At 42.4% G+C, this 19872-nt stretch overlaps 2 protein-coding genes and 2 pseudogenes across 2 annotated transcripts; 2 read left to right on the forward strand and 2 right to left on the reverse strand.

Moving 5' to 3' along the window:
- Positions 1–608: 608 nt before the first annotated feature.
- On the forward strand, positions 609–2381 carry ntaq1 (N-terminal glutamine amidase 1). Its single transcript, XM_029732733.1, has 6 exons — positions 609–812; positions 997–1096; positions 1192–1242; positions 1398–1546; positions 1669–1793; positions 1905–2381. The coding sequence occupies exons 1-6, from the start codon at positions 733–735 to the stop codon at positions 2006–2008; spliced, it is 609 nt and encodes a 202-aa protein (XP_029588593.1). The 5' UTR covers positions 609–732; the 3' UTR covers positions 2009–2381.
- Positions 2310–7176, reverse strand: LOC115174072 (proteasome subunit alpha type-2-like; annotated as a pseudogene).
- A 365-nt stretch (positions 7177–7541) lies between these two features.
- LOC115174070 (succinate dehydrogenase [ubiquinone] flavoprotein subunit, mitochondrial) lies at positions 7542–16973 on the reverse strand. The gene is made up of 15 exons (XM_029732732.1): positions 16860–16973; positions 15622–15699; positions 15261–15422; positions 14717–14860; positions 13672–13836; positions 13362–13510; positions 12943–13067; positions 12413–12581; positions 11386–11581; positions 11011–11185; positions 10680–10798; positions 10417–10528; positions 10044–10174; positions 9581–9694; positions 7542–8133 (listed from the first exon to the last, which is right to left on the reverse strand). Exons 1-15 carry the CDS (start codon positions 16917–16919, stop codon positions 8047–8049), a joined length of 1986 nt encoding a protein of 661 aa, XP_029588592.1. The 5' UTR covers positions 16920–16973; the 3' UTR covers positions 7542–8046.
- A 1619-nt stretch (positions 16974–18592) lies between these two features.
- LOC115174074 (coiled-coil domain-containing protein 127-like) lies at positions 18593–19492 on the forward strand (annotated as a pseudogene).
- Positions 19493–19872: the final 380 nt, after the last annotated feature.

Genomic DNA, 19872 nt, shown 5'->3' on the forward strand with positions numbered 1-19872 from the left:
TGACGTAAAGACAGAGATAGGTGAAGTCAACCTAGACCGGTTCATTGGAAATGGTAGACTGCTATTATCCTGTGGTAGCCATGCTCAGCAAGGGAAGATTCTTCAAATGGGAACTCTCAATAGGAAGAAGATCAAAAGCCAATTTATGCTAAATTGAGTGGAGTCGTTTATTTGGTCCCACTGTCTCCATAGATGATATTAAAGAGAATGTGAAGGAACTGGTGCTTTTACTAGTCCTGACATGGCCTCGAGGCCTTTTCAGAAAGCTTGCTCCCATAAATGTGCCGTGTCAAAGGACATTTTGGTAGTAAATTCACGAATCGGATTGTGGAAAGCGGAAATGTCAGGTTGAAGATCATTGTGGATATGGCAACAGAGTTATTAGGGGTAACACGTTACTGTCTATATGTTTATTTTTTATGCTGAATCATCGCAAGGATGGATTGTCTCAGTATGATAGAGATAGTTTGAAGAGGTGGGGTTTTGGGGAGGGTTTGTTAGAAGTTAGTAGGGATTTATTTTATTTTATTAGTAGTACATAATTAGCCAAACACTCCAGCACAATAGGTGGCGGTATGCACCTTAACAGCGGACCGCCGTTACACTACAGAAGAAGACGACTCTCGTCCTCCGGCGGATACTTAACAATGTAACACCAAAACATGTAGACTGCTGCAAAAATCAACTGCTGTTTGTTTTGTAGGGTCAGTCTGTTACATTTTCAGGGAAGACATGCATAAAGAACACGTTTCATCAAAGTATGTCAACATCACTCCATCCAGGGATGAATGCGTGTACACGAGCTGTTACTGGTAATTGTCAGCAATGCATGCATGCTCAGAATGAAGCTAGGTGGCTAGCTAAATACATAATGCTAGCGGAATAAACTCCACTCCATGGGGAAGTTCACAATTCATTTCATTCACCATGGAGGGAAGTAGTCCGCTAATATAATAATGGGTGCATGAATTAAATGTTAAAATCTTACTTTTTCAGTGAGGAAAATGTCTGGAAACTATGTGAACACGCCAAGACTCAAACGCAAATACATTTGGACGAAGTGTATGCAGTCTTTATATCAAATGAAAGAAAAATGGTGAGTTGTAGGTCGTTAAAAAGTGTTTGTGAAATGTGAGTCTTTGTTGACCCTTTACTCTGTTATAATAATTGATGAATTTCCATTCCTCTCAGATCCCTATATGGAAACAGAAGTCCAGTCGTGGAGATGAACCTGTTGTTTGGGTAGGCACTGTCATTTGGCTTTCATATTCAGAGCATGGAGGAAATATGAAGCCACATCCTTGCCTTTTCCTTAGCATTATGGCGAAAAAATATTGTAGCCTACACTGTAAACTATTACAACGGTCACAATATAACATTCATCATTCTGTTTGTAGGATTATCACGTTGTCCTACTTCATCAGAATCAGCAGGGACAGAGCTTTATTTATGACCAGGATACAGTCCTGCCTTTCTCCTGTCCTTTCCATGTTTACACTACAGAAGCCTTCCATACAGATCATGGCCTTAAACCAGCTTTCTGGAGGTAAGCAAGTATTCATATTGTTATCTTACCTTTTTATATTCTAAGCAAGTATGTGTGTCAAGGTAATCGGTTCTCTTCAATGATAAACACTTTTGAACGCTTGTCTATTCAACACTTTCCAGGAAGTTGCGAGTTATTCCTGCAGATACCTACCTGAAGAATTTTGCCTCGGACCGGTCACATATGAAAAATGCCGATGGGACATGGCGCATGCCTCCGCCGCTGTATCCTTGTATTGAAACAACAGGTACATCTCGATCCTATTACATATTTATTCTTGCAAAACTCAATATTTGAATGGGAATCACATTTGTCTGTGTGAGGATTGTCTAACGGAATAATTGGTTTTTCATTCTAGACTCTAAAATGAACCTGGATGACTTCATCAGTATGGATTCCAAAGTGGGATGTGGACATGTATATAGTCTCTCTGAATTTGTCAAACACTTTGCAGAAAAATGATTGCTGGTTTGAAATTAATATACTCCATACAGATTGGTGGTTACCTGCTGGATACTTTCTGCCTTTCTCAGCTCAAGACTACTACAGGGTCACAATCCAGGAAATAACCATTCTTAATGTTACGTTCCTTATCCTGGTGGCAGAAGGAAGCCATAGGAATATGTCTAAGCCATAAATACAGATGCCACAAAAACTAAATTATTACACATTGTATAGTTAAATGCAATGCATATGAAGCAAACTGTACAGGGATGAGTTGTAAAATGTATCTTAATGTCATTTAAAGTAATTAATGCATTTGTCTTTGTGGAAATGTTTTATTTTGTGAGATAAGCACAAGTTACAAGATGTAAATAAAAACATGGGAGCTTTAGTTTCTGGCATTTATTGATAGTTACTGAACTTGTCAGAGGGGAAGGAGGAACTGGAATACAAAGAAAATAAATGCTGTTATGTTGAAAATACAGTAGAGTCTAAATTATTTCAGTAATAACCAAATACGAACAATCACACCAACGAGAGTCACTTTTTTTTAAGCAATGGCCGCCAAGTAGTCTTTCACTTCTGCGGATGAGAGTCGCCTGAAGCCTGCTTCATTGCAGATCCCCACCTCAATATTGTCTTCAGTCATCTGACCCTCGAAGCTTTCCTGTAAATAAAATATAAAACATTCAGGATTCTGCTAATAACCGAAAGATCACAAGAGAGTCCTGTGGTCTCTTTTAACAGACGTATGTGATGACAGGAGAGCATAGAAGGGGGATGGCTATGAGAACATTTCATGTGTAGGCCTTTCCACATAGAAGCCCAGCTGGAGACGTTTACAGTTGAGTCACTCACCTTCAATGTCAAGATAGCTGTGTGGATGGCGTCTTCCAGTTCCAGGTCCTCGTTGTATCTGAGTGAGGAGACACACATTACTTTACCCCACATTTATTAAAGGGTTACTAAGCGCTGCAGTCTAAGTTCTAGAGGCGTCACTACAGACCCTGGTTCGATGCTGGGCTGTATCATAACCTGCCGTGATCGAGAGTCCCATATGGCGGCACACAATTGGCCCAGCGTTGTCGGGGTTATGGGAGGGTTTGGCCAGGGTAGGCCATCATTGTACGTGGGGGGGATAAATTGAAATACCTTTTCTCAAGGAATGTTTTCCCATTGACGTAGTTCTTCCCCATAGCAGTTGCTTTCCAGGCAAAATATGCTCCCTGGGTAGAGAAATCCAGACATGGTTATCAATTTATCATGATCTCACAACAAACAGACAAATATGCTCAGATAGCAAACGGTGGTAACCAGCCCTTACAGACGGATCAGACTGGAAAAGGTATGGTCGGTCCTCATCCCAACCTGCGATCAGCAAGGACACTCCGAAAGGACGGACACCCCTGCAACGTAAGACAAAACATTTAAGCCTACATGAAGCAAATTGACTCTACCATGAATGCATTCATTGATCAAATTAAATGAACTACATTAGAATAACTTTTCCCCCCCCCCAAGAGTCATTTCGTTACATCCTATGATTCTTACTTGATAGTCTGAAAAGGAACATTGAAGTACTTTTATAATCTCCACCCGGCACAGCCAGAAGAGGACTGGCCACCCCTCAGAGCCTGGTTCCTCTAGATTTCTCCCTAGGTTCCTGCCTTTCTAGAGTTTTCCATGGCCACTGTGTTCTACATCTGCATTGCTTGCGCTTTTAGGCTTGGTATCTGTATTAGCACTTTTGCGACATCTGCTTACAGTGCATTCAGAAAGTATTCAGACCCCTTGACTTTCCACATTTTATTATGTTACTGCCCTATTCTAAAATGGGTTAAATAGTTTACTCCCCCTCAATCTATCCACAATACCCTATAATGAAAACAAATTTTTAGAAATACATATTTTTTCCCAACGCTATTACATTTACATAAGTATTCAGACCCTTCACCCAATACTGTGTTGAAGCACCTTTTGCAGCGATTACAGCCTCAAGTCTTCTTGGGTATGAAGCTACAAGCTTGGCCCACCTGTATTTGGGGAGTTTCTCCCATTCTTCCCCGCAGTCCCCCTCAAGCTCTGTCAGGTTGGATGGGAACGTTGCTGCAGAGCTATTTTCAGGTCTCTCCAGAGAGGTTTGATCGGGTTCAAGTCTGGGCTCTGGCTGGGCCACTCAAGGACATTCAGAAACTTGTCCCGAAGCCACTCTTGCATTGTCTTAGCTGTGTGCTTAGGGTCATTGTCCTGTTGGAAGGTGAACCTTCACCCCAGTCTGAGGTCCTGAGCGCTCTGGGCCAGGTTTTCATCAAGGATCTCTGTACTTTGCTCTGTTCATCTTTCCCTCAATCTTGACTAGTTTCCCAGTCCCTGCCGTTGAAAAACATCCCCACAGCATGATGCTGCCATCACCATGCTTCACTGTAGGGATGGTGCCTGGTTTCCTCAGACCAGATAATCTTGTTTCTCATGGTCAGAGGCCTTTTGGCAAACTCCAAGCCAGCTGTCATGTACCTTTTTCTGAGGAGAGAATTCAGTTTGGCCACTCTACCATAAAGGCTCAATTGGTGGAGTGCTGCAGAGATGGTTGTCCTTCTGGAAGGTTCTCCCATCTCCACAGAAGAACTCTGGAGCTCTGTCAGAGTGACCATCAGGTCACCTCCCTGGTCAAGGCCCTTCTCCCCTGATTGCTCAGTTTGGCTGGGCAACCAGCTCTAGGAACAGTCTTGGTGGTTCCAAACCATTTACAAATGCTGGAGGCCACTGTTCTTGAGGATCTTCAATGCTGCAGACATTTTTTGGTACCCTTCCCCAGTTCTGTGCTTCGACACAATCCTGTCTCAGAGCTCTACGGACAATTCCTTCGACCTCATGGCTTGGTTTTTGCTCTGACATGCATTGTCAACAGTGGGACCTTATACAGACAGGTGTGTGTCTTTTCAAATCATGTCCAATCAATTGAATTTACCACAGGTAAACTCCAATCAAGTTGTAGAAACATCTCAAGATGGTCAATGGAAACAGGATGCATCTGAGCTCAATTATTTCAAGTCTCATAGCAAAGGGTCTGAATACTTAAGTAAATAAGGTATGTTTTTTTAAATACATTCACAAAAATGTCTTAACCTGTTTTCGCTTTGTCATTATGGGGTATTGTGTGTAGATTGAGGATTTAAAAAAAATCTATTTTAGAATAAGGCTGTAACAAAATGTGGCAAATGTCAAGGGGTCTGAATACTTTCCAAAGGCACTGTATGTGTGTGAGCGAGAGAGATCGAGAGAGACATATACGTGTTCCCAAAAAGTCATGAATTAGGCCTTTCAGGATAACCTACTTCTAGTGAGGCTACTAGATTTCCAGTATAAATGATTGGGTCTATGCCAAACAGCTTTTTCTAAGGCTAAGTAGACATGTAACAAAGAATAAAGAGATGCTCTCAAGTCTGTGCATGGATATCAGAGCAAAGAGTCTGAATATTTATGGAAATAAGGTGTTTTTATTTTTTATATGGGGTATGGTGTGTAGATTGGATTTTTTTTGTCCATTTTACAATAAGGCTGTAACGTAACAAAATGTGGGAAAGGGGTCTGAATACTTTCCTAATGCACTGAATAAATGATGAATAAACAGTTGACTTTTGGACTACTCCACATTTATATTCTAGTAATTTAAACTAAGAGAGAACTGTGAATCAGTCATGGTAAGCAAAACATGAATCCTCGATAAGTAGCTACAGTATTTCACTCCATACCCTGATTGTGTGTACTCCTGCATGACGGAGGCCACCCTCTGAACAAGCTGAGCTGTGGGGATGGGCTCCTGGTACACCAGGAAGTACTGCTGGGCCAACTTCCTGGCTCTCCGGAGCAGCACCCTGTCAACACAACAAAGAGCATCTCTCCCGAGTCCAGTCATCTCATTACAGTCAAGGGCTGTACATTTAGTTTACTTGGTTTAGCATTTATGGTTGGTTTAGCATATGGTTGCTTTAGCATGTATGGTTGGTTTAGCATGTATGGTTGGTTTAGCATATGGTTGGTTTAGCATGTATGGTTGGTTTAGCATGTATGCTAAGAAATCAGTTCTTAGCAATATTCTATAAAACAACTACATCATGTTTCTATATATAATATACTAGAGTGCATAGGTAGTGGCATATGTATAGTACTACATGCTGTAGTTGATTTCCAGTAAGAATGAGTTCCCCATTCCCTCATTACCTGTAGTCAGGTCCCATGCCACTGTACACCATACCAATGTGTTTGGTTATAGGCTCAACTTTGTGAACACTGGTCTCGTCGTACAGGATGGACTTCTGTTTCTTCTCTGTTGCCAAGACAACTCCATTTGAGGCTGTAGTTAGGGGAGAAACATTACATGAAATTACAATGATTGGAATCAGCTCTCATAACTTGAGGTAATAATGAAAGTGAATGTTTAGTTGTGTATAAGTCTGATGAGGTGTTTAATTGGATGGGTACTTATTAAATCAATTAAAACAACAAACAGACAAGGTGGATATAAACTACCTGCATCAAAATGTTTTAATCTAACTACTCACCTTTGATTCCTACAGCGGGTGCACCTGCGGCCACTGCTGCCAGGGCATATTCAATTTGGACCAGTTTCCCAGAGGGGCTGTAAGGAACGAGGAAGATACGTAACTAGGTAAACGTTAGTTATTGCACTAACCTACACCTGTTCATAGATATGCAAGTTAAATCAGTTACATCCATTTACTTAGCTAGCTACATATCTCGCTAGCTAACTGAGTAGCCAGTAGCCAAAACTAAACGGGGTGGTAGCCAATAGCTAGCCACTGCAGGAGCTACAAATAATCATACATTAGCCTAAATTACAGCGCTATCAATTGGATTACGCTAGCTAGCCCGCTTGAACTCTTCAACAGCTACCGGTAAAAAAAACTAGCTAGTTAGCATCGGCGTGACACTGCATCTCTTGCAGAGTTGCCTCAAGTGTTTTTAATGGCCATTGAGCAAGATCACAATTATAGCAGAATATGGCCTCACAGTAAGATGTTAATTGACTACGTTTTGCGATGCAGAAATCTATTTTTATTTTACCTGAAGGTAGTGAGGGAGAAACTATATCCTCGTTCAGCCATTGTTAATCTGTCATGAGGAAAGTTTTGCTGGACGGACCAAATAGCGGAAATGAACTACATGAAGTTCCGGTTCCGCCCATTTATTTCTCTGCGTAACCGAAGGGCATATGGGTGATATGAAACATGCACATAACCTTCACAGGATTCTCGGAATTCATGAATAAAAGTTTTTTTACAAGTATTATAATGCAATTTATAATAGAAAGGGGTTGTTTTGTTCTTCTTTGTAGGGGTGTTGTCAGAGAGTGGATGTTCATTGGTGTAAATTCAACGCATCCCGCGTCAGAGGTAATTTACATAAGTGAAAATGGTTTAAAATAAATACGTAATTCTCTCTATTCCTTTCATCTTCAAATACAATTATTGTATTTCAGATTTAACAATGGCATTGTGGAGATGCACTACAATCACTAAGACAGGAGGAATTTAGTTATTTGAGCATCTTTATTGAGATAAAACCAACAATACATTAAGCATGCAAGATGAACAGAACTTTACATACAGTTGAGAAAATGTTTTTTTTCCCCCCTTGAGCAAAGGCCACAGAGTGAACAAATTGAGTATTGTATTGGCATTGTGTGTGGATATCTTAAACATGGTTTTCATTTCCTCCCCCCAAACCGTGATTACGCTTTTCTTTTTACACAGATTTCTAGAATCATTCAATATTTAAATATTAAATATGTATTTATTTGCCTGTAAGAACTATAGCAAATGTGGTGAAAGTTTAAAGTACACACAAAACACTCAATTTTGCACAATTCTTTTAAGGTTACAATAAGTTTCAGTTTATTATTGAACATATGAAATATTCCACATATAGTATTTATGAGCAAAGGGAGAATCCGGTTGAAACTTCAAATAAATGATAACTGCAAAAGCATCCATTCTGATCATGAATAAAATAGTCTGCATTGGATCGGTATGTGCTTAATAGGAACGGATGGCGGGAGGGATAGCAGCACAGTCCTCTGCATCCAGTGAGTTATCAATAACCGGTCTGTATTTCAGAGTTACCTGTAACAAAAGCACAGAAGGGAGAAATGAATGAGTGATGGCAAATGTACATTGGCATGTACCTAGACTCCGCTATCATTGTGCTGTTAAGCATGAACGTATGTTACAATTAGGCTTGAGGGATATACAGTACACAAACGTATGCTTCCCCCCCAATTTACCAAATAATAATAAATATATATAAATAAATCTTTTGTCTGTGTTTCATACATTTTCCTTCAATTCGCAAAGGGCTGAATGTATCATCTCACTGACCCGGTCTCTGTATGTGTAGACCATCCATCTGATGCTGTCTGGTCAACAAAATGTTTTAATTGTTGCCGCCCGTAGCATTGAATGCAAGCAAAGCCAGCGAGCATTTGGCCTCCCTTGCTGAAAATGTTTTATACAATAATAACCAAATCAGCGTTGAGCTAAACTGAATGAGCTCAGCTATAAATGGTCCTGGCCCACAAAAAAGGTGTCAAGGGAAGCCAGTTTGGATTTGGCTTCAGATCAATCACACCAAGCCAAACGTCATTGACAGAAAACGAGATGCAACAATTCAAGTTGTGTGGTTGTCCTCCGGTGGGCTAAAAATGTCCCTTTCCTAAATTGGCCATGGATGGCAATAGGGAGTTGGACTTGTGGTTTTACCTAATTATCCGTACTGGCCAATGATTAGAACGGCGATTCTGATCTAACCCCAAATTCATACATTGTGCCTCTGGCCTGAGAGGATGCAAGTTCAATATGTAGCTAGATGTAGTAGGCTAATGTTAACTAGCTCGCTAATCGTTACCCATGAAATCAAGTTGGGCTAGCAAGCAAGTATTTTAGTCACGTAGCCTAGGACAACAACAAAAAAATAGAGTGTACAGAGTCATAGACCACTTCGCTAACATGAAAGAGGATGGCATTGGTGGTTCTCTACAAGTAGGGTGAATCAACATGTTTTTCTACTCACACACACATCGATTGGACTAAATTGTTTCTGGAATCTTTTAGTTGTCACTATTAGACTAAACAGAGGTGATTTGATAATATTGAAGTTGAAACAGTTGTGGAGTAGTGGAGCCAGCTCCTGTTTTCTTTGCGACTTGCAGCAACTGTGGTTCTAAATCTGTGGTTGTGAAAATGTCAGCAACATTAACTTGATTGACCATGCTGTAGGTCATTTAACTGTTTGTTACATGCAATGTGTTTTCTGGACTTCACCGGACAGATGTTGCTCTCTAGTTTTGTGATGAAACAAATAGTTGACTTTATATCACAGTGTCAAGGCATATGAACTAACAGGTTATAGATCAACACAATTATCACAACACATAGGTTGTAATATGGCTTTTTTTTTTTACCCTGGCTTGGCTTCCCCAGTTATACCATCCAACACTAGTTACAATTAATCCTGTCATTTATATTTAGAAAAATGAAGTTTACACAATCATTAGGCATCAATTTGGTTTACCTTCCCGGTCTTAGGATCCACAGTGGACAGGGTGTGTTTTCTCCAGTGCTCTTCAATGGGCTTCCTCACCTGTCCTGCCAGAGGCTTGGCGTAGTCAAGCTCATCCATACGGTCCTGCAATGTTAAATAGGCCTCTTTCAGAATGACATCAGTCTACATACTGTTACAACTACTGCTGGAGATAGTGCCTATAGTTGTGTCTATAGTTGTTTTGTGGTGGATGTTTACACAAAAGCATTGTCTGTCAATATGCATTACTTTCAGCTCCAAAAAAAAATGTCCACATCGAGACCCCTACTGTGAAGCAAAATGAAACCATTGGATGCATAGAAGAAGTAAATCTCACTTTACCAGACAACATTTTCATTGCGGACCAGGCTTGTATAGGAGTGGTTTGTGTCTTCAGTAAATTGTCATTGCAGACCAGGCTTGTATAGGAGTGGTTTGTGTCTTCAGTTCTTACCTTGAAGTCCTCTCTGGAGTGGGCTCCCCTGCTCTCCTGGCGCTGCTCGGCAGAGTTGATGGTCTGCACAGCGTTCAGCATAAGGTTCTGCAGCTCCAGGGTCTCCACCAGGTCAGTGTTCCACACAATACCTGAGGGGGAGGGAGACAGAGTGAATACCTGAGGGGGAGGGAGACAGAGTGAATACCTGAGGGGGAGGGAGACAGAGTGAATACCTGAGGGGAGGGAGACAGAGCTACAGAACATCTTTGCGTGCATGTTTGATGTTTTTACAACCAAGCCCAACAAATGGGACAACAAATATCGGCCTCTGTGAGAAGGGGCAATTGAAAGTCTATTCTTATCACATCAGCAAAGGGAATGAGATGCTGACCTCTGTCAAAGGTCTTGATGTCGTCCAGGGTTTGGTAGACGGCGTCCATCTTGTCACATCCCTCCTTCAGGACCTTGCCGGTACGGAACACAGCGGCGTGGTTCTGCATGGTCTGACAGCGGAGAGGAACACAGGCTTACAGAAGACGTGATGGTACTGTACAAGTCCTCATTAAAGCCCCATTATCTGTACTTTTGACAAACAGCCAAGGTCAATTCCCTATTATGGATGTTAGACATCCTTTCCATTTTTAGGATCCGTACCTTCTGCATGTTCACTCTGATCTCAGAGGTCCTTATGTTGCCATCAGCAAACCTCAGCTTGTCCAGGTTAGCCACAGACTCCTCTCCTGCGTTGGGCTTCAGGGGGGAGAGCTTCTCTCCTGCAGAACCATCACATTGCCAGGATTGTATAAATGCATTTAACTATTTAAAATCTGTTATTCATCCAGGTTAGTCCCATTGTGATCATTTTTCAAGGGAGTCTTGGCATTCACATTGAAAAGCTGTGGGACAATCCATGAATGCATATGCTTTTTGTCTTGATGACATATACAGGCAAAGGTTTGAAAAACGGAGAGTATGAAGTTGTTACCTGGAGTGCAGATGTCAGCAATTGTGTGAGCGCAGGCACGTCCAAACACCACCAGATCCAACAGGGAGTTGGCTCCCAGACGGTTGGCACCATGGACACTGGCACAGGCAGCCTCGCCACAGGCAAACAGCCCTGGCACCACCTTGTCACCCTCCTCGTGCGTGTGGGTGATGACCTGTGGAGAACAGGACAGTAAATAATTATATAATAAAAAGTTTAAAAGTAATCAAACTCGGGGAGGTCCAGTTTTAAGACTCACACTACACAGAGCTCTCATTATATCTGTCTACTTATTTTAGAGTTATTCAACGGGACTTTTAAAAAGAAAAATATGCAGATCTAGTGCATTTATTTGCTATGGGTACTGCTAGTTACCTGTCCCCTGTAGTTGGTGGGGATTCCTCCCATGTTGTAGTGTACAGTGGGCAGGACGGGGATGGGCTCTTTGGTGACGTCCACACCGGCGAAGATCATGGCGGTCTCAGAGATGCCGGGTAGACGAGTGGCCAGCTGCTGTGGGGGGAGATGGTGCAGCTGCAGGTATGCATGGTCCTTCTCTGGGCCACATCCCCTAAGGACACATATACAGGGCTGTTAGCATGACAGGTTCACGTGGGGTTTCTCTGGGTCACTCAGATACAGGGCTGTTAGCATGACAGGTTCACGTGGGGTTTCTCATAAAGTTAATTTCTTTGCCACATTTTTGTGCAGTTTTACTTTAGTGCCTTATTGCCACCATGATGCATGCTTTGGAATATTTTTATTCTGTACAGGCTTCCTTCTTTTCACTCTGTCATTTAGGTTATTATTGTGGAGTAACTAAAATGTTGTTGATCTATCCTCAGTTTTTTTCTATCACAGCCATTCAACTCTAACTGTTTTAAAGTCACCATTGGCCTCATGGTGAAATCCCTGAGCAGTTTCCTTCCTCTCCGGCAACTGAGTTAGGAAGGATGCCTGTATCTTTGTAGTGACTGGATGTATTGATACACCATCCAAAGTGTAATTAATAACTTCACCATGTTCAAAGAGAAATTAAATATCTTCTTTAAAAAAAAAATACCCATCTACCAATAGGTGCCCTTCTTTGCAAGGCATTGGAAAATCTCCCCGGTCTTTGAGATTGAATCTGTGTTTGAAATTCACTGCTCGACTAAGGGACCTCATATATAATTGTATGTGTGGGTTACGGACATGAGGTAGTAATTCAAATGTGATTACACACAAGTGAGTCAATGCAACTTATTACGTGACTTGTTCAGCAAATTTTTACCCCTGAACTTATTTAGGCGTGCCCTAACAAAGCAGTTATATGCTTTCTGAAGGCACTGTATGTATCAGTTACCCAGTGCAATGATTCTGTGGGTGCTCAGGGAAGACAGGGCCTTGGCGGTGATCTTACCTGCCCTCTCGAATCTCGATGGTAATGGAGCGGGACACCACATCTCTGGAGGCCAGGTCCTTGGCGTTAGGAGCATAACGCTCCATGAAGCGCTCACCCTCACTGTTGATGAGGATTCCTCCCTCACCACGGCAACCCTCTGTGATCAGACAGCCAGCTCCATAGATGCCTAGAGAGATAACGTTATATGATATCAGCACTGAGGGAGGGCACTTCACACCCAATGATATTTATAGTATGATTATGCATCCACAGTATGTAAAGGGTTAGTCTGCCAGCCCTCTGACTTACATCATCATGTGATTGACTTATCCGACATCAACGATACTATGTTATGAAACACACAGGATTATTCAGCAGTTACCTTCCGACTAAGCACAGAAACATTTTCAAGACGACACTTCTGATATCCCTATTCTGAATGCTAATCCATTCTTCTCCAATAAATTTTTTATTTAAAAGTTATTTTCGTCTCATAAGTCCATTCCCTAGCAGACAGGCCTGTATTGCCAATCCGATATGGAACTGACCTGTAGGGTGGAACTGGACAAACTCCAGGTCTTGGCAGGGAAGGCCTGCACGGGTCACCATGGCATTACCGTCTCCCGTGCTGGTGTGGGCTGAGGTGCAGCTGAAGTAGGTACGGCCATAACCACTAGATCAAGCAGAGAGGCAGGAGTAAGACTCAGGGCACAATAGGAACACTTTAAATTGTCATCAAGGAGGCACCTTCTGTTCAGGTGCGGATTGTTAAAAAGTTAACATTATAAACTGTGTATAACTGGTAAAACAAAGCTCCCACACCCAAATTACTTGGAACAAGCCTTCTAACTATACTTATTCGCTACAGAAACACCCGATACAGATTAATACCCTGTGGCAATGACTGTTCTTGGACCTGAATACATACCCTGTGGCGATGATACCGTTTTTGGATCTGAATACATACCCTGTGGCGATGACCGTGTTCTTGGATCTGAAGCGGTGGATCGATCCGTCCTCCATACACAGAGCAATTACTCCCTTGCACTCTCCATCCTCCATCAGCAGGTCCAGGGCAAAGTACTCCACAAAGTAGCTGGTGTCGTACCTCAGAGACTAAATAAGTGAGAAGCATAGAAGAGTGATAGATGACCGACTGGCATAAACAGGCCAGAATTTGAGATTTGGGATTCTAAAAGCAGTGTGTCAGCAAAAGGGGATTTAGAGGACTGCAAGAGGTGAATTATGGGATTTTGAGTCCAGAGAATGTGACGTACTCGTCCGTAGAGTGTGTGCAGGAGGGAGTGGCCGGTTCTGTCAGCTACGCAGCAACACCTGTGGGCCTGGCCTCCCTTGCCATACTTCAGACTCTGGCCTCCAAAAGCCCTCTGGTAGATTTTACCATCCTCGGTACGGCTGAAGGGCATGCCAAAGTTCTCCAGCTGGGGACACAAAACAAAAAAGTAAACTCACTGCTTCACAACAGTTATTTTCATAACAGGAAGCTAGACAAATTAAGTTAGCTAAGAAATAATACAGGAATGTTTTAATTTCATCAGCCTATCAGTGTTTGTGTTGATGTTGTGCCAATCCTTTGTGATTAAAGGGATTTCAACTGAATCCCCCCAAAATTAGAGGCTACATAATTACACTTGCATTTTAGCTCAATATTGAATTACACAGAATGTATTAAATCAAATTGCTTAAGTCTACAAAAAGGCAGCTATGCAACATTGCAGAACAGATTAAGGGCACTGAAAGGCCACTTCCACTTGTTTTGATACATCAGAAGGGGTGAAAAAGGACATCCCATGAATAGTCCAAGTATGAGGGGCACTTGAGTTCTACTGCAGCTCTTTTAGCATGGAGCCTTATTCCACCTCCCCTGTTAGCAGGCCACATTCCCCTGATGAACCCTACTTCCACCTCCCCTGTTAGCAGGCCACATTCCCCTGATGAACCCTACTTCCACCTCCCCTGTTAGCAGGCCACATTCCCCTGATGGACCCTACTTCCACCTCCCCTGTTAGCAGGCCACATTCCCCTGATGGACCCTACTTCCACCTCCCCTGTTAGCAGGCCACATTCCCCTGATGAACCCTACTTCCACCTCCCCTGTTAGCAGGCCACATTCCCCTGATGGACCCTTCTTCCACCTCCCCTGTTAGCAGGCCACACTTGTTCAGGGGCAGAATGACAGATTTGTACCTTGTCAGCTCGGGGATTTGATCTTACAACCTTTCGGTTACGAGTCCAACGCTCTAAGCACTAGGCTACGCTGCCGTGTGTGTGTGTGTGTGTGTGTGTGTGTGTGTGTCTCACCTCCACCACAGCATGTGGAGCCTGCTCTGTCATGTAGTGAATGGCGTCCTGGTCTCCCAGCCAATCAGATCCCTTCACCGTGTCGTAGAAGTGCCACCTCCAATCATCTCCCTCCATGTTTCCAAGGGCTGCGTTGATCCCACCCTAAATGCAAAAACAACTGTTTCGGACCACTGGGAGAAAGATAAATCATCTTAAAGGAATAATGGGCATTTTGTCAGTGCAGAGAGTGTGTCAAGGGCAGTTTCAAAGTGCATGATCAGCATGAACTTTGGACAGCTTTATGTCGAGACACCGCATGGAGGTAGGCTTAATACAAGTGTAACACATTAAGGTGGCTAATAACGCCACTGCAGTGGGATATGATTGATTCATTGTGACTTTAAAATGGCATTGCTGCCTTCCGTGGACAGAGTGAAAACGGCCTCATTATAATGAACAGTTAAAAATGCAACACTACACTTAAAAAAGGGGACAATCTGGAAAATCCCCTCCTGTGACATGGTCACATTCCATTGATTCTTGTAGATATAACTTGACCTACCTGTGCAGCCACCGTGTGTGACCTGGTGGGGAACAGCTTTGTGACACAAGCTGTGTTGAAGCCAGCCTCAGACAGACCGAAAGCAGCACGCAGCCCTGCTCCGCCGGCACCCACAACCACTGCATCAAACTCATGGTCTACTACTGGGTACTGTGTGGACATCTGGAAACAACGACCCACAAAACATAGACCTGCATTTCACTCTTTTCTCTAGTTAAGACTTTTCTTTATACAAATTGCCTCGACAAGCACTGAGACAAATACACATTTAAAAAGTCAATATAGTTTGTGCAACAACAAAAACGATTGAATCCATTCATATAGTACTGTCAATGGTGAACATGGGAGTATGCAGACTTACGCCATCTGATACTTTAGAGTTGTTCTTCCCATAGACTGAGAAGTGGAGCTTCCTGGAGCTCTGGGATACAGCCGGAAGCTAAATGGGGAGGGGGGGGGGGGGGGGGGGGGGTAGGTCAATATAGGCCAAAATCATAGGCTATGCTTGGCTATTGATGTAAGTACTCAATTGCTTAAGAACACTAGGCTAATCCACACAATGGCAATGGCTTTTTTTTTAAGTTAATGTATACCTTTACTACGGGTTTCTAAAGTTAGTCTAGTTTGCTCACTGTTTTCAAATGCAGCAGAACCCCATCCAGCTGATTGTGATATAAATAAGGTGAGAACACTGCAGCAACAAAGTTGTCTAGATGCGTTTAAAATTATATATAAATCACTACACAACATGCATAATAGTGCTTCATAAAAGCATTCCAACCAATATTTCTGAGAGGAGAGATACACATTTGTACGTGTGTAAACACAGAATAATGTGTAGGAGAGTTCGGATTCATTTACATTACGTCGTGACAAATAGAGATTTCAAAATCATATAGCTAGGTAAATGTCTCTGGCATTGTGGATTATCCTCACATCTAAACAAACAGCTTCTTTGCTTATTCTTCCGCAACCAGTCTCAACATCCCTCTCTTAAAACACAGCATGCATTCAAAACAGTCGAGACATTATTTGTGATAAAAATAAAAAATAAATCAGTGACAGACTGGCAACACAAACTCAGCCAACAGTTCGTTTTGCATGGCCCGGTGGCCCGGTGCCCCGGTGATTGGAGTAATCGCCTAATGGAATTGTCACAAATTACAAACACCGCCTTCTCGGGGCATCGGGCCATGCAAAACGAATTAGCCCACTGGGAACGAGCCACAGATTCTTATTAAGTAACTTGCCTTGCTTGACCTTCAATGCACTGATGTTTATGGCTACCGTAAGACTCAACCCACCCGCAATACTTAAGCAATGAAAAGTATATTAATCAGAATCGAATTGCCATGTAAATGTAAAATGACAACATTGAAACTGCGACAGAAACGAAGCTAGCTCCGCTCTTCGTATTGTATAGAAACGAATAGCTACAGTAGCTAACGTTAGCTACGTTACGAAACCCCAGCAATGGTGAACCATCATTAACCGGCTGATTCTGCCACTACCAGCTCATATGAACCACATTCACGAAGTCAACATAGAAAGTAGGTCATAGTGATATTATAAAGCAACAGTTTGTTTCCAAGTACTTACCGCCTTGGCTGACAGCAGCTTTTTGGTGAGGACACGGGAGACAGTACACACCGCAGCCATGATGGGTAGTCGTTTCGTCTGATAACATCCACGTTACCAAAACCTCTCTGATTTAGCTTGGGTCCCTGTTTATGCTGGGGCCGGAGTATACCATCTCAAGAGAGGGGTTCATTTGGTCAAGGGAAAAATAAATCATCCTCTTTGATGAAATACAGAATTCATTATATAGTCAAGTCATTTATATGTAAAGGTTATCATATTTTACAACCCACGTAATTCGCTTTCCGTCATTATATTGACGATATCTAAATTAACTCAGTTTTAACTCCCCTCTGCGAATTCCAGGTGGGAAATTACGGAATGTTTATTTTCCTAAAAGAGACGATTGAGGTTCGATTGAAGAGACATTCTTGAACATAAAGGTATCTGCAAGGTTATTTAATCCATGCTTTCCTTTTGGTGACCATTTTTTTTACTAAATTGGTTTGAATGTAATTGAATGCATAATGTATTAAGACAGATTAGCCTTTCCTTAACAAAGCTAGCTGTCAAGATGATGAGGCGAAACCTTCCTTTGCAAAATTGTGTCTGTGTGATCGATCTCCTTGCTATGACAGTTATAGCTTGGCAGTGAACCACATCTGGTAACTGTGTAGTTTATCTTCAGTAAAGTTATGCCCCCTCAATTCTGAAGGATGTGGTCATTTTGCACAAATTAGCCCATTTGTACGTCAATAAATTTTTTCATGATTGTGTTCTTATAACGTTACCAGAGCAGTTAACTCTATTATGGTGAGCTGCCCATTCACATTAGTCGGAGATGATAAAACTCATTGAATTCATTGTACGCTACCTCTGCAGGCCAGACGAACAACCTGACGCTAAGGATATACTGCTGCTCTCGGACTAGGCCCAAATCCTTGTCATTCGCATGAAGAGGAGACTGAGATTCAGAGGCTGCGGATGCCTTGTGAGAATTTGTCGGCGACTGGGTAACCCGCCTGTACCATCCGTGCTATTGGCCAACATGCAACCACTGGAGAATAAACTGGAAGAGCTCCGTTCAAGACTATCCTACTAACGGGACATTAAAAACTGTAATATCACAGAGTCGTGCCTGAACGACGATATGGATAATATACAGTTGGCTGGGTTTTCCGTGCATCAGCCAGACACAACAGCTACCCCGGGTAAGACAAGGGGTGGTGGTCTGGGTCTATTTGTCAGTAACAGCTGGTGCGCGATCTCTAATATTAAGGAAGTCTCAGGCCGGAGTGGCGGCAATGGGAACAAGTGGAATTACGCCCTACTGACGCCCTACTGGTGCCCATGATTGACCTACCTGCCTGCCTTACGTAAATACTGTATTACATATACACAAGCTGCATGCTCAAGGACCTCTGCAGGAGCACAGAGCAGCTTGTCTGTTGACTAGACATAAGTTAATTACGTGTAACGTTGCTGACTCAACCTTACTTTGCCATGAGAAGGCCACTGTGCTCAGTTTACAGACATCCATTTTAGGCCATTGAATATGTACTGTACTGTTGATGTCTTATTAAATGCATTAACTATCTCAATGCACTTCATGCAATCCAAGATTGGCATGTCAGATGACAAATGTTCCTTACTCTCATTTGGTAAGATAAGGTCTGAACAAGTGTCAACATTCCATAACTTGTAAGGCACAGGTAACAGACAACAAGCTAAATGTGTCCATATTTCAGGGTTGATCTGTTCCAGGGAGTCACAGAGGGAGGTCCGACAAGTGCTTTCAGGCTATCCGTGATGACATCGAGCTGAAGTACAAGGAGACACTGAGAGAGAACCAACGGGAGACGGTCCACCTGGAGAAGGAGAAGAACCGCGTGCAGGGCTACCGCCAGGCCATAGCCTCCCAGAGCCAGCAGCTAATGGAGGAATGCAGGAGGCTTAGCCAGGAGCAGGAATCCCTGACTGGGGAGAAGAGCCGGCTACTGCAGACAGGCGGTGCTAGGGCCCTCTTCCACATGGCTCTGGAGAGGGAGAGTGGCACCGAGGGGCTGTGGCTGCTCTGAGGGAGGTGAAGGAGGGTCTGGTGAAGAGTCAGGAGGCCTTCTACATCATCCTGGTGCCTTGGGAGTAGAGGCTGGAAATGGAGATGGACGTGCTGGCAGGGAACGGGCTCTCGCCCAGCTGGACATAGAGGCCGGCTTTAAGGACATCTTTAAAAATGACCTCCACTGTGCACAGTCCCTGAACATGGACAAGCGCAAGAACGATAGTCTTAGCTCAGATGCTGCAGGTCACACTACAGAAACACAGGAGAGCAGAGGCCACGTTGTTGGAAACACAGTCTAGCAGTCTATGATGTATCTGGGATTATAATCCAAACTGATATTTATTAATGATGTGTAATAGGTCAAATGAGGACAGAAAATCACTGTTGTTGAATTCCAAAATGTGTATTGGGCAGTCTGACCTTCACCATGCTTTAGCTGAATAATATGGTAAACTCTGTAAAGCACTTATTGAATCTAAAATGATATTTGCATGACCAAAAGAATCCTATCGTGTACTGCCTTTTTCCATCTTATATCTCAAATCTGTATGTTTATGGGTTATGCAAAATAAAGTACCAGACTGACACTGTATATCAGTTTATTTACATTTTATTTTATTATTTTTGTTGTTATTATGAACAAAACAAATACAAAAACAGAAATATACTAACAAGAGTACATAAACCTAACAGACGGGCATTACATATCGAGATACATTTTCAATTTGTCAATAAGTTTTATGGTACGTATTGCTTTTTGTTTTTACACTTCCTGATCTTTTATGGTACGTATTGCTTTTACACTTCCTGATCATTTCAATTCTATCTTAAACGATGTGAAGAGGGGATTTTCTCTGCCCACTTCATTTTATGGATAAAGAATCTGCCATGAAAAATAAACAAATGAACAATGAAAGTTAAATCAGGGTCCATATCATTTGGATCAAAATAAAAGTCTTTCAAATTAACATT

This window comes from Salmo trutta, chromosome 34 (genome assembly GCF_901001165.1).
Source record: "Salmo trutta chromosome 34, fSalTru1.1, whole genome shotgun sequence".
In the NCBI taxonomy this organism is placed as follows: Eukaryota; Metazoa; Chordata; class Actinopteri; order Salmoniformes; family Salmonidae; genus Salmo; species Salmo trutta.